This window comes from Prionailurus bengalensis, chromosome B4 (assembly GCF_016509475.1).
Source record: "Prionailurus bengalensis isolate Pbe53 chromosome B4, Fcat_Pben_1.1_paternal_pri, whole genome shotgun sequence".
Taxonomy (NCBI): domain Eukaryota; kingdom Metazoa; phylum Chordata; class Mammalia; order Carnivora; family Felidae; genus Prionailurus; species Prionailurus bengalensis.
The window spans coordinates 56,801,350-56,829,160 of NC_057358.1; the positions used below are offsets into that span (position 1 = coordinate 56,801,350).

General features: G+C 35.3%; 1 protein-coding gene across 6 annotated transcripts in view; it reads right to left on the reverse strand.

Annotated features, from left to right (window-relative positions):
• SOX5 (SRY-box transcription factor 5) overlaps positions 1-27,811 on the reverse strand; it is a 1,010,647-nt gene that overhangs the window by 107,265 nt on the left and 875,571 nt on the right. For 4 of the 6 annotated variants that reach the window (XM_043564662.1, XM_043564665.1, XM_043564659.1 and 1 more), the window contains one exon: positions 20,512-20,635. In XM_043564662.1, coding sequence (XP_043420597.1) covers positions 20,512-20,635 — 124 coding nt within the window. The remainder of the gene's footprint in view (positions 1-20,511; positions 20,636-27,811) is intronic. The other 2 variants (XM_043564664.1, XM_043564661.1) reach the window with 1 other exon arrangement.

A 27,811-nucleotide genomic window follows, 5' to 3' on the forward strand; every position in this document is an offset into this window, starting at 1 on the left:
ATACACTGACTGTTAAGATAGGGAAGTATATAACACTATGCACTACACCATAGGTGCCTTAAACCTAGTCTAAGAGATCAAAGATGGCCTCCAGGAAGAAGTTAGGTTTAAGCTGAAATCTGAATGAAGAGAAGGCTAGCCGAACAAAGAAGAAAAAGAAGAGCCTTGCAGAAAGAAAAACCATTTTAATGAAGACTTACAGTCAAATGGGAGTGTCATATCATAGCCCAGTTCCTGCACTGCTTTAGAACACAGGTAAACAAAAAGAGATAAATGGGACCGGAGAGGGAATCAGGGGCCAGATTATGTACAGCATTATAAACAATATTAAAGACTCTAAAAACTGAGAGCAAACTGAGGGTTGATGGGGGGTGGGAGGGAGGGGAGGGTGGGTGATGGGTATTGAGGAGGGCACCTTTTGGGATGAGCACTGGGTGTTGTATGGAAACCAATTTGACAATAAATTTCATACATTGAAAAAAAAAAAGAATCTAAACTTCATTCTGTAGGCTAAAGGAAACCATGAATGTAGAAAAAGATGGGTTGAATAAAATCATTTGGCCTAGAGGTTAGAAGCTATAATCAATAGTAAAAAGATCAGAACTCTCTGTAACACATAATAATGGTATGTACAAGGGTGGTGATGTTGGGATGGAGAATGATGGAGAAAGTCAAGGGATAAAAAGAGGCAACACAGACACAATTTCATGATTGTTTACATATGAGAGTAAGAGAGGACTCAAGGATGACTCTTGTGGTTTTCACTGAACAGCCAGATTGGAGAGTAGTACTGTTTGTTTGGTTTGCAAACATAAATGAGAAGCAAGATTGCCAGGTTGGGCCTGGTGGGGAAGGGGGAGGCCGCGGGGTATGAATAATTCTATTTTGGACACTTTAAGTTTGAAATTACTATTAGATATCTGAGTAGAGATGTTCAATGAGGCACTTGGTAAACACGTCAGTATTTTAGGGGAAAAATTCATATCAGAAATGTAAATTTGAGAGTGGTCAGCATATATCTGGAATGTAAAGCTATAAGCTTTCATTAGACTGTTTAGGAGTTAACTGTAGATAAAAAAAAATAGGTCCAAGGGTTGGTTGTGGAATATAGTAATATTTATAGTCAGGGAGATAGGCAACTAGCAGAAAAACTAAGGAGAAATATAAATTTAATGTTCCAGAAGCCAAGTAAGGAAAGATTTTCAGAAAGAGTGATTTTATTTCAAATGCCGGATTTAGTAATGTGGAAGTCATTGGTGACTCCAACATGGGCAATTTCAGTGTAGTGGAGGGTGAGAAAGCCTAATTGGAGTGAGTGTGACCAACAGAGGATGATTAAAAGTAGAACTGGAGTCAGGAAGTGTAGACCCTTTCTTTTCAAAATGAAGTTCTTGGAGAATAATAACAGTTATCACCTAGGAATTCGTTAAAAATGTAGAATTTCAAACCCCACACCAAATCTACTTGGACAGGCAGCATCTAAGATGGAACCCCCCAATGACTCTGCTTCTTTCCTTGTGTTTACATCCTTGTAATCTCCTACCCTTGAAGAGAAGAAGGCAAAGTGATGCGATATTACTTGTGACATTGGGTTACAAGAAGATTCTGGTTTTGTCTTGTTTATCCTCTCCCTAACCCTACCCTGTCTATCTGTCTTGGACTAAGCAGCTATGTTGAGCTGCCCTAAAAAGAGGCTCACATAGCAAAGGCATGATGTTCTCAGCCAACAGCAAGCAAAGAGATGAGGCCTGCAACAGCCAAAGGAGAAAGCTTAGAAGCAGATTCTTCCTCAAGTCAAGCCTAGAGATGACTATATAGTCCGGGCCAACACACTGGTCACAACTATGTGAAAGATCCTGAGCCACAGGTTCCCAGCAGGGCTGTGTGCAAATACATGTTTTATTGTTTTAAGCCATTAAGTTTTGGGAGAATTTGTTAAAGCAGCAAGTATATACCTTCTAAATTAGAAATTAAATTTCAACAAGAGTCCCAAACAGTTTGTACTTATTTGAGAAGTGACGGAACAGACAATTCTAGTGAGGTGTTTTGCAGTAGTTATTGGAGGGCATGTGATCCAGAAAACCTTACTTAAAAGGTATACTTGTAAAACTTATAGAATGCTTGCATGCCAGTAAGAACGATCCAGTAAATATAGGAAAAAAAAACCCTGATGATACAGGGGAGAGAGTGGACAACTGACTGATGTTACATGGATAAGGTTTTATTTACCATTTACTATTTTTAATATCTAATCTAGAAAACACTATCTGAATTTATAAGGGGAAGTTTAGATGTTTAAAAGCTGAATTTGTACTATGCAAACTAGCAAAAATAACAAATATTATAGTATGACTATTAGAATAGGCAACTTAAATACTTAAACTATGTAATTTGTTTCTATTGTTCATTTAATCAATATAATCTTAAAATTAACTATAGCAAAAAGTAGAGGCTGTGATGCCCTTCACAGTGATCATTTTATATAATTTAGTTACCCTGTTGCAAATTAATCAATTAATCAGTACTTACAACATCTACCATGTGACCAGAACTCTGCTAGGTTCTTTGGGAGGCAAAACAAAACAAACCTTGGTCTCTATCTACTACACATCCATCTTTTCTAATTAAGTGAGAGAATAAAGATGAAAATAAGAGTAAGCTTGGCCTTGAGGATTTGCAGGTAGAGGGGGGATAGATATTTTGGGTGGGTGAAACACATTAAAACATGTATGACATGCTGAAGGAATGGAGAGAAATCAATTTACCTGATAGGTGATAGAATAAAGTAGAGGGAAAAGAGACTGAAGGGAAGGAGTTGGGAAACTTAATACCCCGCACTGGAGGCTATTTGGATACAACACGGCAATGACTATGAAATAAAGTTTTAGCAAGTATCATTAAAGAAGTTAGGTAGCAGGGGGGTTTTAAAAATGACCCTGGACCTGGGGCACCTGAGTGGTTCAGTTGGTTAAGCGAATGACTTTGGCTCAGTTCATGATCTCACAGTTTGTGAGTTCAAGACCACGTCGGGCTCTGCTGACAGCTTGGAGCCTGGAGCCTGCTTCAGATTCTGTGTCTCCCTCTCTCTCTGCCCCTCCCCTCGGTCTCTCTTTCTCTCTCTCAAAACTAAAACAAACATTAAAAAAAATGACCCCAGATCTCGAACCTAAGGACAAAGACTTCCTCATACATTTGGATTGATAGCAAGCACCTGCACAGGTATTTTGGGCACTTCTCAATTATTATTATCTAATTGTTAATAACAAATTGAGTGTGATACATACATATAAAGTTCATTATCAAAATCTAGATTATTCTATAAATTTTAAAAATGCATATATTGGTATTTTATCTTTTATCATTTCATTTTCTAAATTCATTAATGCATATTAATGAATGAATATAGTCAATTTTCCTTTGTATATATGTGGATCTATTTGGATATATATACACACAGTTGCTACTTGAACACAGGGGTGAGAGGTGCCACATCCCATGCAGTTGAAAATCCAGGTAGAACCTTGGACTCCCCAGGGACCTAAGGGCCACTATTAACTGAAAGCCTTACTGATAACATAAATAATCAATTAACACATATTTTATATGTTATATTATTATATACTGCATTCTTACAATAAAGTAAGCTAGAGAAAGGAAAATGTTAAGAAAATCATAAGGAAGTGAAAGTATTTTTACAGTACTGTATTATATTTATCAAAAAAAAATCTGCATATAAGAAGACCTGTGCAGCTCTAACCTGTGTTGTTCAAGGGCCAATTGTACATATATGAATGAATAACTATCATGTTATACACATCCCATATTGTATGTGTGAGTATAAATGCATATATATATATATATATATATATAAAACATTTATACAAGCTAAATAATTGTATATATGTGTTATAAGCTGAGTTGTGCTCCCTCCTTCCAAATGTATATGTTGAAATCCTAAATGAGGTCACACAGGTGGGCTCTAATTCAACAGGACTGCTATCCTCTAAGAAGAAGAGACTAGGATGCAAACAACACAGGGGGACAACCATGTGAGGACAGAGGAGAAGATGGCCATCTATCTACAAGTCAAGGAAAGAAAACTCAGAAGGAAATTTACCCTGTTGACACCTTGATCTTGGACTTCTGGCCTCCATAAATAAATTTCTGTTGCTTAAGCCACTCAGTTTGTGCTATTCTGTTATGGTAGCCTTAGCAAACTAATGTTTGCCATACACAGCCACACATCAATGTATTTGATGTTTAAGTAAATTGGAGAAAACAAAAGACTGGCAGCTGGAGTTAAAAAGACTGTGATAGCTAATATGTGTCTTTAATCATATACAGTTTCCAAGATATAATTATATAGTCATAAACAGGATATCAACTAATTTTCAAAAGTTTGTGTCTAAGGTACCACATTATCACAACCATCTCCTTTTAGCATACACACATACATAACTTGACCCATGTCTACCTTATTACCAATTTTTCAGACCCAGATATCCAAAACTAGTTTGACTCAAATTTGTCCCAAGTTACTAAGTAAATACAAATACAATAGCTGTGAAACTGGCCAATATAGCAATTTCACTCTTAATTAAATTCAAAATATATTGCATGCATATGCTGGTGTCCAAAGCAAACACAGAATCTATCAGACTTTAAAAATAAGGTCAAGGGTGGTACTTAATGGCAAAAGAGTAATTAAGACCTACTGGGGAAAAAAGATCCTTTATTGAAGTAAATACTGTCATCTATTTGTGCCATCCCTTATTTAACAGGTTTATTTTGTAAATACCTCATGAAGTACTTAGTAAAAATTAAATAATGGAAAATTCTGACTTTTAAAGTTCAACCATGTGTAAGTTATTCAAATTGACTTTCAACTAGTTAAAAGTAATATCTTTTACTCTTTCCTAGGTTTTAACCATTTGAACAGTTTTTCCCTAAGCCTTTCCAAAATTAATTGGCTTCTTATTTCAAAGCCAAGTATGGAAAATTCTAGCTCAAAACAATTTTTTTCAAAAAGTTGAAAAATATGTGAGGTATATTAGTCAATTGTTTTTAGAATACAACCTAGCTTATAGTGTCCATTGATATAAATGATATAGCTAATATTAAATAACCCAATAACCCCTTAGAAAGCATGTTAATTGCAATAGTGTTAAAGTAATGAATATTTAGATAATAATAATCCCTACTGACATTAAGAAGGATTTACCTCTCTGATATATAATAAAGTAAGAGAAACAATATTTCCCAACAAGGTTATCTAGGCTCAGGAAGATTGTCAAAGCAAATATATTCTTACCCCGGGTCAAGGACCTACATCCTTTCATCCATGGATTAGTATAAATGTTCCAGAAAGTTTTATGGCATTATTTTCACTGAAACAAGGAGATGCATTCCTTTATTAGCCCTCCATGGTGTTTTGTTGGTTGGTTGGTTGGTTTGGTTTTCTTGACAAATACCAGATTGCCTTCCCTAGGTGCTGGGAAATACAAAATTTAAAACCCATACCACCCCCCCCCCCACACACACACAATCCTGCCCTAGACAAGTTTCTAACCAAGTGAGAGGGATAAACATATAAGCCAATTGGATGATACAATGAGCAAATCAGAAGGTAGTGTAGAAGGTACTCTGAAAACCTCAAGAAAAGAACTTAACTTGGAAACAGTGTGAAGAAAGGTTATTTGCTAAAATGTCTATTAAAAATAGCTAGGTTCAGGAACTCCTGGGTGGCTCAGTTGTTTAAGCATCTGACTCTTGATTTCAGCTCAGGTCATGATCTCATAGTGGTGGGATTGAGCCCTGTATCTGGTTCCATGCCGACAGCACAGAGCCTGCTTGAGATTCTCTCTCACCTTTTCTCTCAGCCCCTCCCCTGCTCATGCTGTCTCTGTTTCTCTCAAAAATAAATAAACTTAAAAAAATGTTTAAAAATAGCTAGTTTCACTAAGGCATTGCCTTTCAGGACCATTTTATCACCTACTTTCCATGTCTTCTACTTGCTAGAGTCCCACGGTAAGCTTCCACCATTTAGTATAACCAAAATTGCTCTAATTCACCATTTTCTCAGATAGTACTTAAAACATTCTGCTTTTACTACTCTAACTTCCAGGTGGACAGAGCTCTGTAGGAATCTAAGGAAAGAATGACATTAAAAAGGACACTATGGATAGAACTTTTGAAGAAAATTGCTTTCTTTCATCTTAGGGAACCATAGATTAATCAGCGGGTTCCTCTGGCTTGGAAGGAGCCCCCTGCCATTGATCAGGCAGTGTGAACAATAACCACCATCTTTTACTGACCCCTACTTTCGAGGATATTTAAATACTCTCACTGTGTCTGATGCGGTAAGGGAAGGGTAAGCTATGCAGCTAAAAAGGAGGTAGAACACATATCTTATAGAATCTTGTGCTTTACTTCAAAGGCAATGTTAAGTCACTGAAAGATTTTAAGCAGGAGAGTGACATAGTCTGATTTGTGTTTTAGATCAATTTTGTGGCAAGGGATAGAATCGATTGAAAGAGGGAGAGACTGGAGACAGACTTGTTAAATACCACTGCAATAAATCAAGCGGGAAATGATAGTGGCCTAAAGTAAGCATAAGGGAAGGAGATCTGAGAGACAGATTTGATGACCAATTTGATGGGAGAAAAGAGACAGAAGCAAAAAAAAAAAAAAAAAAGTAATAGTTTGGGCTTTTATTTTAGTAAATTATTTAAAGAATGAATCATTCTTACCCAAGTAGTTATTCAATTGCTCCAACATCCTGTTTCAATAATTCATTTTTTTCCTACTAATTTGGAATGTCAGCAACTAGTATTTGTTGAATTTTAGCACTGTTAAAATATTATATAAATATGTATGTGTATATATATATATATATACACACACACATCCACATACATATTTACATGTGTGTATAAAATCTCACTTAATCTTCACAACAACTCAGTAGGGTAGATATAATTATTCTTATTCTACAAAAAAAAAAGTCCAGAACTTTACAGTAAGTACTATAAACATTAGTACTTGAGTAAAAACAAAACAAAAAAACAAAAAAACAAAAACAAAAAAAAACAGACAACAAAAAAACAAACCCCAAATGTATTATTTTAGAAAACATAGACTATTTTTAGAAAAAAAGTATTATTTTAGAAGACATCATAGACTATTTTTAGAACACTATGCAAACACAGACTTCAGTTTTCAAATAGATACATTCATTTAGAGCTTATCCAACCAATATGTATCAAATACTATGTGGAGGGCACAAAGAAATAAAAGGTATAGTTCTTGCCTTGATGACACTTTCAGTTTCACAAATAAGACATACAGATATCAAGAGTGAAATAAATCAAAGCCATAAGATGAAAATCAAATGAATAAGAAAGAGAAAAATTACCAGAGAAAAGAAGAATTTATTCAAACTCAAATCATTTGAGAAAGAATTGGAGAAAGGGCTGAGCTTGGGTTAGATCCTCAGTAAAAATATAAGACTAGGGGTGCCTGGGTGGCTCATTTGGTTAAGCATCCGATTCCAGCTCAGGTCATGATCCCGCAGTGAATGAGTTCGAGCCCCTCATGGGGCTCTGTGCTAGCAGCTCAGAGCCTGGAGCCTGCTTTGGATTCTGTCTCCCTCTCTCTCTGCCCCTCCCCAGCTCATGCTCTGTTCTCTCTGTCTCTCAAAAAAAAAAAGAATAAATGTTAAAAAAAATTAAAAAATATATAAGACTAGATAAGATGAAAGAGGTCCATGAGCCGCAATGCCTGGTGCACAATAGATAATAAATATCTGCTGAATGAATAAATGGATAAGCCTAAAAGTAAGGATGGGAGGAACCTCCAATGGTTTTTCATTTCCTGGAGCATACACAGTGTATAAATATTCCCCTGAGTTGTCTCTTCTTAGGTCCTCACACTACTCATCATTTCTTGCCTTATAATTTACTTTTATCACTGAACTGTTATAGGTCCATGTACACCCCATTCCATCTCTCGCTTTCCAGCCTTCGTCCAGGCTGTTTTCTTCTGTTTAGAATGTTATTTCTATGTTCCTTCACCTGGACAACTTCTTCAAATGCTTTTTTGCCTGCCCCACTTCATCCTTTGGAATTTGACTTATGAGTCCCCACTCCAAGTGCCTTTCCTGACACCTTCCACCTCTCTTAAGTATGAATTCATTCCTTTTCCCCTGACCTCCATAAAAAATTCTAGGCATACGTCTATCATATTACATCTGTTTATGTCCCATTCTCCCCAACTACACTATGAGCAACCTACAGGCAGAGATTCAGTCTTACTCATCTTTAAATCCCCAGTTCTTAGCATAGGAACTGTTAAAGTGCATGGTTCTGTTAAATACATAGCACAGGCTGTTAAAATGTTTACTGACTGAATAAATGAAGAAACAATTCATTTAATTAAGAAATTATCAAATATCAACACAGGAGACCACTCTTCCCATATCAAAAGCTTACAGTTTAGTAGAAGTAACAGATTGTAAGCAAATAATTATACAAATAAGGAACAAATTAGTATTTGGACAGGGTTTAATTCAAACAATAATGATGTGTTAGCTCAGCAACCAATGATACAAAAGTAGAATAGGAAATCAAGAGGAAAGAGAAGTCTAGAGCTTGGGGATATAAGGAAATATGGACCCAGAAGAGGTAAAGAATGTTCTGTAAAATATTTTCATTTATCAAATTATTCTTTTATAATATTCCATAATCTGTCTCTTTTATAAATTTTAATTTTAAAGCAAGTCATATCTCGTTGAGTATTTGAAATAAATAATATGAAATTATTAAATTTCATATTAATTTAAATCTTAACATAATTTCTGTTCATTAAAAGGAACCCACTATTATGATGGCATTAAAGTACCTGAGTATGGTCAAAGTGTTTACCAAAAAAGATGTTATATATAAACAAATGACAAAACAAAATCTTTCATTGTGATTGTTCAAATCACTTTAGACTTTCATAAATCCAAGTGAGTCGAACTTTGATTTTTTATAGTACTATGCTCAGCTATGTCTCCTCCCTCCCTCCCTTTTAGGTGGTTAAATTTATAACAATTCCACAAAATCGTCTTGTGGAATCCAAGTCAAGAAGTTCAGAAAAACTGATATGGTATACATGAGTTAAGGTAAAGGGGTTTTATCAATTTGTTAGAATAAGACTTTGATACTTGAAACTTGTTTGTGAGAAATGCTAATATTTTATAGGAGACTCTCATAAAATAATAGAAATATTTCATGTGAATTTTGAGAAAATAAGATTAATAATTATCCTTTGTTTGACTAAACATCTATTTTCAAAAGATATTTTAAGATAATTGTTCTCAACTTCTCTGTCACAGGCGTTTTTAGTAAAAAGTTTTTAAAAGTAAAAAAAAAATATTTTTATGTCTTTTTAATGTAGCATAGCAAATGAAAACTTTATCCTATTTAACTAATAGTTACTCAGTTGGCTAGTTTAGTAAAAGGTTATAAATTTTTTAAGAAATGCCTCTCAAAATGGGAAGACATTTCTGATTATAAGAGATAGAGCATTCTTTCTTTACCTCTTAGCCCATAAATTAAATGAATTCTAGTCCTAATGAAAATTCCTGGGTTAATTATCTAAGAAATCTGAGTATCCCTGAAAAGGTGACAATGAATCAAAGAAATCTCCTTTTCCTCCTGCATTCCAGTATTGCTACGAAGGCATCATTTAAGCTATTGCACAATAATTCATTTTAAGCTGCTCAAAGAGAATCATTAATTAAGGAACAGCTTCTATATCCAAACGTACATTAGATTACTATGTCTATATTTTGCTTCTGTGTCTTATGAGGAAATAAATGGCACAGAGAAAAACACCCCAAATGATTCAGGTACTTAAAAGCAGTGATTTGGAAGAGGGGCATTGGTATAAGTCACTTATGATAAAAGCAAATGCTAGTTTTTATTTTCCACTTTTAATACTAAGGTTTAGCAAGCATTTCATTTCTTTGACACCTTTTATAGCCTTTCCACTTTTCTGTCTATCATGGTTTTTTGATAGATATTCCTCCTCCTGGAGTGTCGCTGGAATCTGGAAACTGCAGGTTGAAAACAGGAAGTTTCCTAGCCCCTGTAACAATAAGCCTGTGAGCTGTATGTTTGGGATGACTTCTGGTCTAGAGTTTCCTATTAGAATGATACATTTAGAACTCTGAAAATTAAGAACCGTTATGGCATTTCCCCTCCCCCTAAAAAAAAAGAAAACCAAATAATGCAAAAGTCTTGGTTAGAGGTATAGTGACCTAGAATAAACTCCTGAAATTCTTTTCATTATGTCACATTCTAAATGTTCAAAACAGACTTCTACATTTAATAAATAATAATCATATGTTATATTTCTATTATAATTTAAATTCCTCAGAAATGCACAATTTTTACAATCCCCTTATGAAGTGGGTAGGGCAGACATTATTGTATCTCACTTAAAGATTAAAAATCTAGGGCACAAAGAGGAAATGACTTTGGGCCTAGCCTAAGGGCACAGAATAATATGAAATGGGATTTTGATTACCAAGGTCTTTTGATATCTTGTTTAATTTTTTTTTCAAAAAATTTTTTAAAATATTTATTTATTATTGAGAGACAGAGAGACACAGAGCATGAGCAGGGGAGGGGTAGAGAGAGGGGAAGACACAGAATGTAAAGTAGGCTCCAGGCTCTGAGCTGTCAGCACAGAGCCCGATGCGGGACTCGAACTCACGGTGAGATCATGAACTGAGCCGAAGTCAGTCACCTAACCAGCTGAACCACCCAGGCGCCCCTTTAATTTTTTTTTTCTAACAGAATTGACTAAATCCAGACAATTAATAGTTTCAGATTACAAGTCTCATTGATGCTTATTTATAGCTTGACTCAGATGAGTCAATTTTCAAAGTTTTAGACCTTCCATTAACCAACTCAGAGAGCATTAGAATTTAGAGGCAATCTCTCAGGTGAAAACTATTCAGAAAGGAACAAATGAATGAAAGTAAAATGCCATATACTGGGACTAGAAGAGTTCATTTGGGGCAAATATGTGCACACAAAAATGTTTACTGTAGAATTATTTAACTGTAAATATTGTAGACAAAATTAAATGTTCATTAGTGGGAAATGCAAATAGAATATGGTAATCCAGCTTAATGAAATATTATGCAGGAGAAGTTAGATCTAAAAGTATGGAAGAGGATGGGGCACCTGGGTGGTTCAGTCAGTTAAGAGTCTGGCTTCAGCTCAGGTCATGATCTTGCAGTCCGTGAGTTTGAGCCCCACGTTGGGCTATGTGCTGACAGTTCAGATCATGGAGCCTGATTTGGATTCTGTCTCCTTCTCTCTCTGCCCCTCCCCTGCTCACGCTCTGTCTCTCTCACTCTCAAAAATGAATAAATATCTTAAAAAATTAAAAAAAAATAAAAGTACAGAAGAGGAAAGATAGTCGTGATTTTTTTTATTTATAAGTAGAATATAGTCCATAGAACATTACCCTCATATACATTATATATTATTTAGTACAAATCATATATATATATATATATATAACATCTATGTATCATTACATACACATTATAACCTACAGATATGTTCACATTTTACATATCACATATATGTATCTATATATAAATAAATGTATATACTTATTTATATATAAACACATACATATTTCTATCTATAGTTCTGGTAAATAAGTACCAAATTGTTAACAGTGATTACATATGGGGAGTGGGATTATAGGGGCATATGAGTGTAGACAGACAACTTTCGGTTTCTGTTTTCTATGCTTCTACATCATTTGAGATTTGTGCAGTCAGCAGGTGCTATCTTTAATATATTAGGAAAAAATGCTAAGGGTTGTTATGAGATGACTGTATAAAGTAGGTGTAAGAAAATATTCTTTGAATATAGAGCCAAGATAAATTTTTAGGGAAATAGTATTATTTATTTTTTTTTCAAAGTTTATTTATTTTTGGGACAGAGAGAGACAGAGCATGAACGGGGGAGGGGCAGAGAGAGAGGGAGACACAGAATCGGAAACAGGCTCCAGGCTCTGAGCCATCAGCCCAGAGCCCGACGCGGGGCTCGAACTCACGGACCCCGAGATGGTGACCTGGCTGAAGTCGGACGCTTAACCGACTGCGCCACCCAGGCGCCCCTTGAAATAGTATTATTTAAAAAGTTGCTGTAGTTCTTCTGCCCTTTCCACTGGCTGGAATGGGGATATGATGGCTGGGGAAGATATCTAACACAGAAACTATAGTTTGTGGAAGGTGGTAGAATAAGAGCACAAGCCTGGGATTTGCTCTTATGGAGCTACCACAGGAGCAATGTTTGGACTATTATGTAAGTGAAAAAAAATATTCTTTCACCATGTTTCAACTAATATTATTTTGGCCTTTAAAGTAGATAAACCTAAAACAGTATATGATTCCACACGATATTATAAGAGCATGACTTGTTCAGTCCTCATAGAAGATATGTATCTATTGTAGAGTTGGAAGCAAATATTATCTTCACCTGTTTTACTAAATACTTTTTCTGTTTCCATATTTTCCTATCAACCTCATGACTACAGTTTGTCTTCTAATGGAATTTTCTACAGTGAAAGAATATGCACACCGGAGAAGAGAGGTGTTTGGTATCACTGACAGTTCTATTCAAATAAGTATTTTATTCAAATAAATTTATTCAAATAAAATATTGCCTTTCTGGGCTTACATTTCAGTCTGATGACCTTCATGTGAGGCTGCTACAAAGATGAGATTCCATGTTTGCTGTAGCCAGAAAGATATAAATTTAGAATTCTGAGGGTTAGGCTGGACTATGGCAATGTCATATATGGTAATACCACATTGTGAGGCCTCTTGGCTGAGAGCACAGAGTGTCATCAGCCAAGCACTCTTTCTTTCCATTTGACAAATCTACATTATCAAGAATTATGTCAAAAAAGGAAAAACTGACCCAAATGGGTTTATATTTAAATTGAATGGCATGCTTATGTTCTTAAGTGTTAAAAAGCAAACAAGATGGATTAAAAGATTAAGTATATATTTTTGGTCTAGTAAAATCTGAGGAATTTTTTGAAAAAGGGGCTTTTGCTTTTTGTGTTTGCTCATGTGTGTATTTTGGTAGTAGTGTGTGTGTGTGTGTGTGTGTATGTGTTGGGAGGACGGGATTCAACAGTAGTTACTAACATAGCTTAGTTATCAGCTCACACAGTTATGATGCTTAAAATTAATTATGTGTCTATGTTTTATAAATAAGGCACAAATAAGCTATTGTTTTTATACCAAGTTATGACACTTTGTCACAACATACATCTCCCTTCTCTCAGTGATGAATCTTGTAAAAAATGTTATAAACTCCATTTTAGGAAAAAAAAAACACCACATTTTATTGACCTAAAAACACCCTTCCCATGAGAATTGGAGGGTAGCTTCCACCATAATTGTGGAATGTTATATACATTTTTGCACTCAATTCTCTTTACTTTTTAATCATCTCACATTTTAAGCCACCAGTCTAACTTATTTCAGATGGCAATTTAAATGATTGGCTGTGCAGGTACCACAGCAATTATTTAAATAAATATATGTAGATCTAGATCTAGATCTAGATCTAGATTAGTAATATTAGTAAATATATATCTATATCTAGATCTAGGTATATATTTACTAATACTACTAATTTTATATACTAATATAATATATATTACAAATATAATGAATTCAATATAAATTATATATATATATATATATATATATATATATATATATATATATATACACACACATATATAGACTAAATTCTACAACGAAGTTGGGTTCACCCAAAGTCATTGGTTTATAAGGTGATTCAGGGGAAGGGGGGTAGAGAAGAGCTGGTCACAATAATTTTAAAACATACAAACACAGAAGCCTGCATATATGATTACATCCTCTTCTCTCTGCTAATGTACAAAGAACCTACAGTATGTGATCCTGACAACACATGTTTCCTATTTTGTCAATTTGATAAAAGCGTACCATGTCAATGGTTTTTAGCTTGTGATTCGGTGATTGTTTCAGCACTGATTGTCAACGACCTGTATGTCAGCTGACACAGTTAAATCAGAAATTAGCATGCAGTCTCCTAAAATGCCAGACACATGGACCCTTTACACGAGAGAGATATAATGGAACCCACATGATATCCCCATTAAACAATGAAACATGTGACATTAACGAAAAACAGGAACACATCAGCAAATATGCCTGAGGAAGTTTATGGTATTTAACTCCTAAACATTAATTTTATTGTGGTGTATGAGGAACTAATTAACTGAGAGTTTCCTTTTTTATTAGAAGCGGAAATACTGTTCAGAAAACTGATGAAGAATAAATACAGCATATTTTAAGTTTATTAAGCTTGGCTCATCGACTTCTATTTATTTAAGCTAATCTCATAAGGCAATTAAATATTTCAATCAGTAACGTTATATGGCTATTTATTTAGCACATTTCTGAAAAATTAATCAATGTGTTAAAATGTGGAAAGTATGTGAACATATTTCTAGTTTCATACAGCCAAAACAATGATTAAACACATTTTCAAAAAAAAAAAAAAAAAAAACCAAAATGACCCGATCTTTTCCAACATGAGCTTTGATAAATATACAAGTGGAAAATGACAACAGAAAAAGTTAAAACTTGGTGATTATGATGTAAATAGTTAAGGCTGTATCTACATGAGACAAATGGTTTCCATCAGCACTGTAATACTTTTCTCTAAACAATTCAATTTTCCTAGTCAGAGGAAGCCCCATTCAGGTGTGGTTGAATGAATTTGATCCTGGATAGGATACGAAATGCAATTAATTGCCAGGTGTGGTTTTAGAATATATTCTTTTAAACCAGATCTGTGTTTTCCTGGCACAATGCTACCTAGGTACTAGTTCATATACAATCCCATTTAATCTTTGAAACAATTAAGTTAAATGGGTGTTATTAGTCCATATTATAGATGAGGAAAAGAAAGCTCAGTAACTTGCACAGGACAATCACAGTAGCAGAACAAGGCAAAACTTAATTCAAGTCCACGTTCTCTCATTCCAAGTACCTTTCAGCTTGTAGTTGTGTATTTCACACTGGGTTAATTAAATCAAAATGAAACAAAAACACAGTTAACTATTTGAAGTCACATAGACACAGGAATCAACTGGTATAGACAAATGAATCAACTGCTTTATGTATACAATATTGTCCATAACCCATAAGTACAAGATAAATTTTGTTATAATATTCCATTCTATGATTGTAATATGATAGGTCGACACCAATAACCTTCTAGTAAGATAGGTCATATTAAGTTTTTAAATGAACATGTACTAGACTAGGCCAAAAGTTCCTATAATTTATTGGATTCAGGCACCATCCACAGCTCAATAATTTTTTCATGGCACCTGCAGGACAAAAGAAATAACCAACTCTTCCATTTTGTTAAGTAGTAAAGGTCTAAACAGCTAAGGTAGTTTATGTAGTGTCTGACAGATGTCTCTGTATTTTCCTTGAAATTTTAAAATATGTTGTATGCCCCTGTGAATTAGTAAAGGCACCTTGGTACCTTAGCACACAGTTTGGGAACTTCAGCACTAGGCATATGCCCATCTATGGGGAAAGACTATCTGCAGCTGTGTGACACATTCAATTTGACACTTTGGGCTAAACTCTTGAGCCAACTCTTTTACCACTGTTTGTTTTATACTGTATATAGAAAATGGGTTATTTTATTGGATTGCCTTCCTGCAGATTTTTTTATTTCCGCATAAAATGTGTTCCTGTCACAAATTTCTAAGGCAGCTGTTAGAATTATATGACTAGAAATTTTACACCCAAACAAAAAGAAGAGGAGCAGAGGACTGTAGTTATTAGTGAAAAGAGAAACACCTATTCCTCTCATTCCTGCCTACAAACTATGTGTTCCGAGGGAACGCCATTTAACTTTGAGGGTAGGGTGTGAGGAAGCTGTGTGTCCTGGAAAGAGAACTGGAAGTTGGAATCAGTGAAATTGGTATTAACCAAACTTAGGACTTTCAAGCACCTTATCTCAAAAGTTTCTCTCAAGTTTAAAATGCTAAAACCAATATACACATTCAAAATTATTGTGAAATTTGTTAGATTTTTTGCCATATGAGTGAACACAAAAGTGGGGTCTTCTTGCAACATGAAGTATTCTCTAGGTGTCAAATGTGTGTACATTGTATTTCACAAAAGTCTAGATGAAACAACTTTTGTGGTTCACAGGTTGAAGCCTTTGGTTAAGAGGTTAGGATTTCATTTAGACTTTTCAGCAGAGGGAAGTGTACTGGTCCTTGGACTCTTCAACTATCCAAAGTGTACTTGAACCAATTCATTTCTACACCATTTATTTTATTAATCAATATTGGAAACTTAGTTTTAAAATTTATTCCAAGAACTTTAATGAGAGTTTACTGATTAAACTGAGCAGGTGCCCACAAACATAATTTAAAATTGGGATTTTTAATTATGCATTATAAAAATTGGGGTGTGTCTACATATAGCAACTTAGTTGACAGTTTTCATAGAATTGACAAGTTAAAAATACAGATTATTTCATTAATTTTTCCCCTGTGTGGAATGGTCTGTGAATTGAGGCGATTGATCAAACCAGTGTTTTTATGTAATTGTTTTCAAGTTATTATATATATTAAAAATATTAAACTTAATAAGACACCATTATCTCTACCACCTTAGAAGTTTGGAAGTATTTTTAGATATTAAGAAATAAGTAGGGGGCCGCCCGGGTGGCTCAGTTAAGCATTTGATTTTTGAGTTCAGCTCAGGTCATAACCTCACAGTTTGTGAGTTTGAGCCCCTCGTCGGGCTCTGTGCAGACAGTGAAGAGCCTGCTTGTAATTCTCTTTCTCTCTCTCTCTGCTCCTCCCCCAGCCACTCATTTTCTCTCTCAAAATAAATAAATAAACATTGAAAAAATAAGTAAGAAAAGTAATAACTAGATATGGATCCATGAAGAAGTGTGGTTTCATACTTGATTTCATTAATAGCAAATGCCAAAACAGAACCTGAGATTCTGATAATAATACATCAGTATCTGTAAACTGATCTACATATTCACGGATATGAGTGGACTACAACGTTCTTTAAAACTTCTTTACTATGTAGCCAGTTCGCTCTGAAGTCTTTGGTTGTACTGCTATTAAATTATTCTTCTATTATTTACTGACATTCATTTTAACAGTTAAGGGAGAATCCAGCAGTAGGTCTCCATTCTATGCCATACTTCCACTATTATATTTTTCAAAGAGAAAATATCTTTATGTCCAACAGAAAGCTTCTTTTTTTTTGAAAACAGCAGAAGCCCACTCAATTGTGATGCTTAGGTTCCCCAACTTAATGGTCTTATATTATCTTTTCCCTCCTGAGAACATTTGAACTTTCTCGTATAGTTCCAGAGATTTTTATTTTATTTATTTGATCAAGATACGTAGTCTAAATGGAAAAATTTATCATCAATATTTTCTATGAATGGACTGATGAAAAGCATTTGAATTTCTGATATCACCAAATATGTCTTTGATATTCGCTTGAAACACAAATCGAGATGAGTTGGTCAGTCTTTTTCATTGAGAATTAGGTAATCATGCTCAAATTAAAACAACTGACGTAGTGTTAACAATTCTGGGGAGAAAATAAGGAGACCCACTGAAGAGAGATGGCAAGATTTATGTCCTTTCCTATCTCTATTCTTTCCTGCAGTGTTATTAGTGAGGAAATAGCCTGGACTACTTAGTGCTTCCACCCAAACTGAGTCAAAGTGCCAGAGTGTCAACAAGGGTGGTCCTTTCTTGCACCACTGGCTTCTGAGTTTCAGGGTTTGGCATGATACCAGGTTCAGGCTTGCCAGTGGCTGTAAAGGCTATATTCTACTTAATTTCCAAGGTTACAAAAGAAATGGTATTATTTGTAATTTTAAGCACCAAAGGCATAAATATCAAATGGATAATACATGAACGATTTTAGAAAGGGAGAAGTTTCTCCATGCCACATCACATTAACACTGAACAAATTTTAGCATGCCAATTCTGGCAAATGGGGGTGAGGTAGAGGTGTCCTTGACCTTTTCCAGGCCCAAAGTTACTCTATTGTTCATACCCAACATGGTTTTCTCTTCAGTACAATATTTGCTGATGGGACTTATTTCTACAGTTACTTAAAAAATGCCTTTCTGGAAAACAGAACTCGTCTATACATACATATTGCAGGTGCAATCTCAGGCAACTGATGATTTTCAAAAGTGTCTTTTGTTTTTCTTTTTAATAACCAAGATTACCAAAAAACACATTGGCAACGTGCGTTTAAGGTGAATAGCAATTCCTTAGGAAAATGGAAACAAAACAAAACAAAACAAAACAAAATTTTACGATTAAAAACTCAGAATTTAGTGTGGCAACAGAGTTTAAAATCCTATATTTAGAATTTAAATTATTCTTACAACTTAAATGTTTAGAATATAAATATAGTCCTTAATCATAAAAAAACGTTGGTGTTTCTGAATGAATCGATCTATGAAGATAGAATAATGTGGAAAATAATATTAAAGGAATAAACTCAGGACCCAGAGTGAGAACACCATCTTAAAACACATGAAACCAAAGTCAAGAGAAAGACGTGAAAGAGTAGTTTCAAAACTGCAAAGGGCAAAATATCATACAAGTGTGAATTTTTATAGTCCTGAGCTTAGTTCATTTTTACCTAGACTCTGTAGCTGCAATCTACTCTTCTCAAATGGCTTTGTATATTTAAAAAAAAAATGCATCCCACTTTTTCAATATTATATAGAGAAATGTTTAAAGACTAAGAATAAATGTTAAAATGTGAAAATCCAAGACATCATTTTTACAGGAAGCGTAGATCTGATCTCTAGCAATGTTGGATAGAGTTTCTCAAATGCAATAAATACTGAAGCATAGCAAGATGTTAATGGGACAATTTATTAAAATATAAACAAACCCACATATACCGGGCTTTACAATACAATATTCTACATGAATATCTAAAAGATGATCATATTTCATTAATTGTTTCCGATGATGTTTTACTTTTATCAATAAAAATATTTTAATGAGCTTGACTTCTCTATATTCTTTCTGGCCATGGTAATAATGTTCCAGGAGATATGTTGCTTAGTGGTCTATTCTCTCTTTGGAATTTGTTATGATTTTTATTTAACAGATTATAGTTGGCATTTTGGCTATTTAAATTCTGGAAAGTGAAATATTAGAGTGTTTACACTCTAATATACAATATTAGAATTACAATTTACAATTGTATAATATACAATTCAGTTTTGATACAATATACAATTTCAGTTTTGATAAAAAAAGAAAAAAAGTCATAAAATCACCGGCATCTAAAATTAGTAAGCAATATAAACAATTATCTTGGAATAACTTCTCACTTAGTGCAAAAATGCCCTTGTAGTGTTTGTAACAAGTGGTGATTCATTCATTCATTCATAACAAGTAATTGAATGTTGTACTAAAAGTTTAGATATAACAATGAATAAGACAGAGCCAGCACTTGCTCTCATAGAACTTACATAACATTAAAATAAAAGGGAAAATATACAGGATCCAAAGGAACTAAGAGAAAGGGATCTAACTAGGTTAGGCAAGTTCTCCCTGATCTGAGTTGAAAGATGTTCAGAATATTCTCAGAAACTTAACATAAGACCATGGGAGAGGGGAAGGGGGAAAAAAAGGGAGGGAAGCAAACTATGAGACTCTTAAAAACTGAGAATAAACTGAGGGTTGATGATGGGTAGGAGGGAGGGGAAAGTGAGTGATGGGCATTGAGGAGAGCAGCTGTTGGGATGAGCACTGGGTGTTGTATGGAAACCAGTTTGACAATAAGTTTCATATTAAAAAAAAAGAAAAGAAAAAGAAGGATGTCCAGAATACTGAAGAGAGCGAACACTCACAATTGTAAGTCCAGAGTCATGAAAGAGTATGGTTTGGTCTAAGAACTAAAAGAAGACTAGTGAGAAATTAGGCTGTAAACGTAGGCAGGAGACAGATAAGGAAAGGCCAACTAATTCACATTAGGAAATGAGTTTATCTTAAAAGGCAATGGAAAGCAATTGAAAAGCATCTTCCTATCTTATCTTTGCAAAAACAAATTGAACCTGAAAATTATATTTATATTATGAAAAATACACAAGAAATGAAAGTTATGAAACTGAATTATTAAGAGCAAATATCGGCTTCAGGAGCATAGAAATAATCTACGTTCTTTTAAAAAGCAACATAAATCCTTTTCTACACTTTTGGTGTGTTTCCTCTTTAAAATAAAAATGCTATATGAGTGATGTCATTTCTTGGTGTGGCAGGAACATTAAATTGCCTAATTTAAAGCCATGCCCTCCACCCACTCCCAAATGGAAAATCAATGGTACTTACTACATCCAGCCTTATAGCTGAAGCCTGGAGGAAGAAGGAATCCTTGCTGGGCAGCTGCAGCCAGTGTCCGTTGATCAGGAGGGAACACGGGAATCATTAATGGCGGCAGTTGACCTTGAACCTGCTGAACGTGATAGAGCGAATCAAAGAGACGAAGTTTTGGTGCTCCATGGTTCCCGCCCTCCTTACTTTATGACAAAAGAAAACCATTTATTCGATTCAATATACTGGCATACAAGCTTGCTCAAACACTGGCCCTGAGGTCAAGCCTTAGACAGCAAAATTAGAATATACTCTAGTTGGAAGGTGTTACCAAGTTCATTTTCTAACCTGATGAATAATTTCCCTACATGATATCCACATGAAGCATCACTACTTCATACAATAAGGCTTTTTCTTATTGCATTAATATAATGGTTAAAAAATTGCCCTGAGGTTGAACTAAAATCTCCTTCTATAAATCCTGTTTAGGGCTAATTCTACCTTCTAAAATAAAACTAACTAAACTGGTATCATTTTACATATAAATAGCTTTTATTACTTGAATGTAATTCCCATGTCCACATAAGATTGACATTTTTTGAACAAAAGAGCTGGGAAAGAAGGTTAGAGAGTTATGAAGACTTTCCCTTTTGTTTATAGAAAGGTAACTGGGGCCAAAAGAGAACCGACTTGTCCATGGCCGTGGAAGGGAAGAGTTAGACTAGGTCTAAAATCAGTCCCTTGAATCCTGCTCTGTGTTACATACACTCTTTTGTCTTCATCTATCCTTTGACAAGCAATTGAACCACTCTTCAAACCACATGGTCTGTGTTTTGGTTGCCATCTATGGAATACACTTTAATTTGCAGATGTCATTCTCAGGATATGGGGTTCACATCACTAAATAAATAACCCAGCATAACAGAATAACTATCTTCTTGGAATGGAGCAGAGATTTCTAGGAATACAACCTAATGTAGTCATTTATGCAGCAATATCACATTACCGATTAATATAGTGGTTATCATAACTAAAATATTTCCCCAAAATAATTATTAAGCAAAATCTCCCTGATGAACATTATTATTAGATGGTGTTTTTATTAAATATATGACCAAGAATTTAGGATCATGCTAAAAATCAAGTATCTGATGTTTTATTCTCTCTTACTACTCCTTCCACACATTAATTCAATTATTTGGAAAATATTTAAAAATTTTTGATGTTTATTTATATTTTGGGAAATGAGAGAGAGAGAGAGAGAGAGAGAGAGAGAGAGAGAGAGAGAGAGAGACAGAGCATGGGCAGAGGAGGGACAGAGAGAGACACAGAATCTGAAGCAGGCTCCAGGCTCTGAACTGTCAGCACAGAGCCCAACTCAGGGCTCGAACTCAGGAGCCAGCCATGAGATCATGACCTGAGCCGAAGTTGGATGCTTAAGTGACTGAGCCACTCAGGCACCCCTGGAAAATATTTAATTGACACTTACCATGTACAAGAAAATGAACTTGGCAGTAGAAAAACAAGAGTAAACAAGAAAAGCAAGAGCCTATGCCCATTACATTACAGGAGAGATAATGATAGAAGACTAAGAAAACAAATATCCAAAAAAGACTGCAAATTCATTCAGTTGCTAATCCTAACAGCAACCCTGAACACTCCCTCAGATTTGTTTTCTCTTTCTCCCATTGGCACTGAACATTCTTGGGGCACTTATGATTCCCATAGTGCTCATCATTTCTCACTTTAAAAGTCCACCTACAGTTTGTCCATTATTTCATCTTTTACGGTAAACTTCTGAGCTATTCCTGAGAATTTGTTTGGTGAGTGTATGCACTGTGGGGTGGGGTTGGGGGATGTTTGAGAAAAGGGTGGGAGGGAGGGGGAAAGAGAGACAGAGACGGAGAGAAAAATAAGCACTATAAGAATGAGAGATCTGTTTTCAGCAATGACTCTAAATTGGAAGGCATTTCTTTTAGCCAAAAAGATTTTAAACCTATCACTGCCACTAGAGTGAAACTAAAAGGGAATTACAACAAACAGGAATACAAAAAGACAGTGTCTTAAGGTTAGAGCGAAAGGTTTATATCACTACAGCCAGGCTTTTTTGAGCATACTGGAGGAAAGATATACCTGATGTAAAAACCAATGGAAAACAATTGACTAAAGACTCAAAATTAAGAGACTGCATATGCAGCAAGTTGGTAGGAATAAGTGGGCAAAATAAGAGGTAGAAATCAGAAGACAAAGGAGCATGGGGGCTAGTTCAGTGCAAGAAGAGGGCACTGACCAGAATACCAAGCAAGGAAACGAACAGACCCAGCTGCTGTATATATTTTATATTTCATTGTTTGTAAGTTATTATATTTTACACAGTACACCTCCTCCTTTCGAAGACACCACTGGTTATACGATGTACACATAAATTTAACAAGAGCATTTTAGAGGGAAGAAGAAAGGAACTCCAAATGAAACACACAGAAGGGTTATAGGAAGTATCCAAATTTCAGATAGCTTAAAATTGGGGAAACATAACTTCTAGAATTGCAGGAACAATAGGTTCTTGTTTTAGTGCAGTTTTCAAACTTGAATGTATATTAGAATCACCTGGCAAGCTTTGAAAAATTCTCAATGCCCAGACTTCTTCCCACGCCAATTGAATTTGAATCAATAGGGGTGAGACCCAGCCAGCAGCATTTTTAAAGTTCCCCTGATGTTTCCAACATGCATCCACATTGGAGAAGTACAGTTGTATAGAATGCTTTCAGTCACTGTCAACTAATCTTTTTGTCTTCATGTTTCGCCTTGAGTCACAAAGCACCCTCAGGTATGTAAGTAGTTGAAAGGCACACTGCCTGACTTTTACAGGTTTTGGTGCCCACAGGATAGAACCAGACATTAAGTCAGATTGCTCATAGAATTCCTTCTAATTGAGTCTTTTATCTGTTTTTATATGTCCCTTTTGTGAGAAACTTTTAATGATTTGCTTTTTCCTAGAGAGTCACAACCAAACCCTTCAGCATGGTATTCAAGATTCTTCACAAGTTGTCCTCGGTCTATCTTTCCAGAGATGTTGCCCTGCTTCAGATCTGTACTTTTGCCTCAAAGGACCACGAAGAGTTCCTTGCATACTCGGTGTTTTTCCATGCCTGAGTGTGCTCTAAAGTGTTTTCTCCTCTGTTTTGAGTGATCTCTCTTTTCCTTTTTTTCTTGGCAAAATTCTACTTATTTTTCAAAAGCTTTTGAGACCCACATAATGTGTCTGCCTGTGAAACACTTCTTTCTTGTGGTGCCAATTTTCAGGCAGAAAGAACTGTTACTTCTTTTAACCTCATAAAGCTAATACAATACTTACTGTATTGAATAATAGTTACTTGTATAACTTGAGCCTCCCTTTTGACCTGGGAGCTTATTTAGGAAAGAAGTTGTAACTTACTTATTATTGTACCTCTAGAGAGCTTAGCACAGCAGCTGAAACTACTACATGTATTGATAATTCATGAATAAAAAAACAAGAACAAATTATATAGTCCCATCTTTTTAAAAGAAATTGTATCAGGTATTTGTTTATTTTTTGAGAGAGAAAGAAAGAGAGAGAGACGAGAGAGAGAGAGAGAGAGAGAGAGAGAGAGAGAGAGTGAGTGCTGGGGAGGGACAGAGAAAGAGGGAGAGAGAGATCCCAAGCAGGCTCTGTGCTATCAGAGCAGAGCCCAATGCAGGGCTTGAACTCACAAACCAGGAGATCATGACCTGAGCCGAAACCAAGAGTCAGATGCTTAACCAATTGAGCCACCCAGGTACCCCTATATCCCCATCTTTTAAACTACATCTATTTAAAAGTATTTTTTAAGAAATTATTTATTTATTTTGAGATAGCATGAACTGGGGAGTAGGGAGCAGAGAGAGACGGAGAGAGAAAATCTGAAGCAGCATCTGCACTGTCAACACAGAGCCCCATGCGGCTTGAACTCCTGAACCATGAGATCATGACCTGAGCGGAGATCAAGAGTCAGACAGTTAACTGACTGCACCAGGCACCCCAAAATTTGAGTATTTGAAAGAACACATTGTAACATATTCCTGTGCTTTTAAATACCTATGTAGTCTAAGCCTTTTATCTTAGTATGATTATGGAAATGCGTTTTTATTTAGTGTTATGATTTGTTTTAGAGCCTAAATTTTCCAAGATCTGCATATACAGAATAACAGAGTTTTAGGGTTGACAAAGATCCTAGAGATTGGCACAACACAATCATTCTGCTGAATGGGAAGAAAATACTGCCTTGGCCATATAAATTGTCCAAGTTCCCACCTCAAAGTAAGAGGCTGGAACTATATGTCTTAACTCTTAACCTAGTACTCGTTTCCTGCACAATAAGAGAAGTTGGAGGGGAAGTTGAAACTACAAGGGAAAGAAAGGAACAATAGTGGTGAATAAGACGAAGTTCATTGTCCCAATGATGGGTTTTCTTTAGATTATCATACAACAGATTATAGAGCATTGTACTAAAACTCAGAATAAAGACTAAATAAATATCAAAATGTGTGGCTAATCCACATATGCAACTACAAAGGCATCTCAAAATACAGTTGATCACTATTTGTAGAATCTGTATGTGCAAATTTGCCAATCGGAAATTTACTCCTTACCCCCTCCCCAAATTTACTGGTACCAGTGCTTTTGCAGTTACTCACAGACGTGCGCATACTAGTAAGACATTTTGTTGGCGATTTCACCGTTTCAAATGCACATAAAATCAATAATAAATATTAATAAGGTATCTTTAAAATGAAATACACATAAAACAAAGTTATATGTTGATCAGGTGATAAAAACGGTGTGACCAAAGGCATTTAGGAACCTAAATCTGTATTTTTCCCAGGAGCAACTGTTTGGTACTTGCTAACTCAGTGTTCATGGCAACTTTATAAAACTCAACTAGTGAAAATAATGAGCATCAATTGTAGTACTGCTGTATCTTAACTAATTTTCAGTTCACTTCTGCTGAAATTTAGTCACCCTTTGGGAGTAACAGACAGATCACATCAAAACAGCATAATGATGTCTGGATAAATTCTAAAACTAGTTTCTTATATGGTTAGTAATTCACACTTACATACTTGAAGTTTTGAGTACTTCCAAATCCTATTCACTATTAACTTCATTAATTTTCTTTCAATTAATGCGTGAAATTCCTTTTAAGCTTCTAATTAAGGTTTAAAATGTGTGACATTAATAATTAAGTTTCAATAAAATTCTTTTGTCACAAAATTTTAGTCCTTTTAATAGGTGGCATGTTACTCCTTAGTTAGAATAACCCACAATAAATTTAAGAGGCTACTTCCTTTAAGATGGTGTATTATGTTTCAACATCATTTATCACTCTACCACATAGTGTAAACTTGTCCTCTAAAATCTTAAGAATCCAACACAAGCCAGTCACATTAGGATACTTGTAAAAAAAAAAAAACAAGTTAGTACGTATCAATTATCCATAGTTAAATATTTTATATTTTATGTAAATGTTCTATTGCAAAACCCTCTAGTGACTCCCTGAGACTAATATATCAAGTAGGTACTTAAGATTATTCCTTTAGCTTTCAGTCACATGCCTCTGTTTATTAGTTTATTCACTCAATCAACAATTTCACTAAGCAGAACGTGCACTTTTTCCTAACGAGGGATACAAAGATGAGTTCACACATAACACCTACCTTCTAGGAGCTCTGAGTCTGGTCAGGCAAATAGGTATATAGGTAACTATAATCCACTGCCATTAATTCAGTAACAGAAACCTGTGTAGGAGACTATGGAAGCAGATGTGAGACTCCTAATGTAGCCAGGAGAAAACAAGGCAAGCCTCATGGGGATAGGTATACCAGGTACAGGGGCTGAACAGACAGGTAGGAATCAGCTAGGCAAAAAGATGGGAGGGTGGGAAAAGAATTCTAAGCAAAGGAGCAGACATGAGGAAAGAAACAGGGATAAGGAAAAGCATCGTGTGAAGGGGACACCATCTGGGCAGTCTGGGATAATGAAAAAGTTAAGAGGAAACCAGTGGTGAGAAGGTCTGTCTAAATGAGTCTGTGTGTCAGGGTAAGAAGCATGAAATTCCCCATGAGGCTGTGGGGAACAACCAAGGGATTTTGAGTAGGTTAGGTAGAATACTCTGATGGGTATATGGAGAAGAGATTTAAAAGACCAAGCATTGAGACCAGACAGGAAGCTAATTGAGTCAACCTGGCAATAGATTATGAGGGCTTGATTAGTTATAGGAGGGTTAGAAATGAGGAGAAAAAGCCAAGAAATATTCAGAAAAAAGGGGGGTATTAATGATGGGGGGGATGCTATATACATGTGGGTATATGAGAATATATATATATTCTGTGAGTCTTCCCTTTCCTGTGATTTTTCTCAGAGTTCCTGTCACAGTGGTTGAGGAGCAGAGAAGGTGAATTCCAGCACTCAGCTTGGGGAAGACAAGGAGATTGTGGGAAATTCAGCAAGGACATTAAGAGGAAACCAAAGTTGCTTTTGAATGACAATGGGCCCTGGGCTCTACCCCAGGAAGAGAGACCTGGAAGGGCTTACTAGACTGGAAAAATACAGAAATCAAATAACTAGAGGGACTCCACATCAGTATCAAGGAGCAATTTGTGTGAGAGCTCAAACAACAGGAAGTTAGGTTATGATGGTACATTTGCTTAAACTACATACACAGATGTTAAAATGAAAGGCAGCTGTATGATTTAAGTTATCACAAGTACAAAAAAAATGTAAAATCTAAAACTTTCAAATGTTCCTCAGGAGTTCAGTCAGATGAGTACTGTTGTGTTCAAGCACACATCATCTTTAGGGATCAGTTCACCTACAGATGAAATTCAGCCATCTTCAGGGGAGAACACAGCAGCTGTTTAGAAGCACACAGTGATAGTACACAGTAGTTCTTGAGAAAATGAAGAATATAATATCCAAATGAGATTACAAGAGGGGTTTAGGTAGGCAGGATATAATTACCCAAACTGGAGTAACCAGGATCACAAAGCTGACTTTCTGCCATTAGCAAGAAGAGGCATGGGATCTTCAATGACCACTAACAGTTTGTGATTTTTCTTTTCATATAAGAGAAAGTAGATTTGTCAGTTTATCCTATCCAATGCAATGGTCTTTAGAAAAAAAAAAACTACACTAAAATTAAGAGTAAAGGAGTCAATTTTATCTTCCAATTAATCTACTAGGAAAACTAAAGAAAATCTCACTGAGAGCTAGAGACATAAAAACACTGCTAAAATTGCGATGCCTGCCTCTCACTTCCCA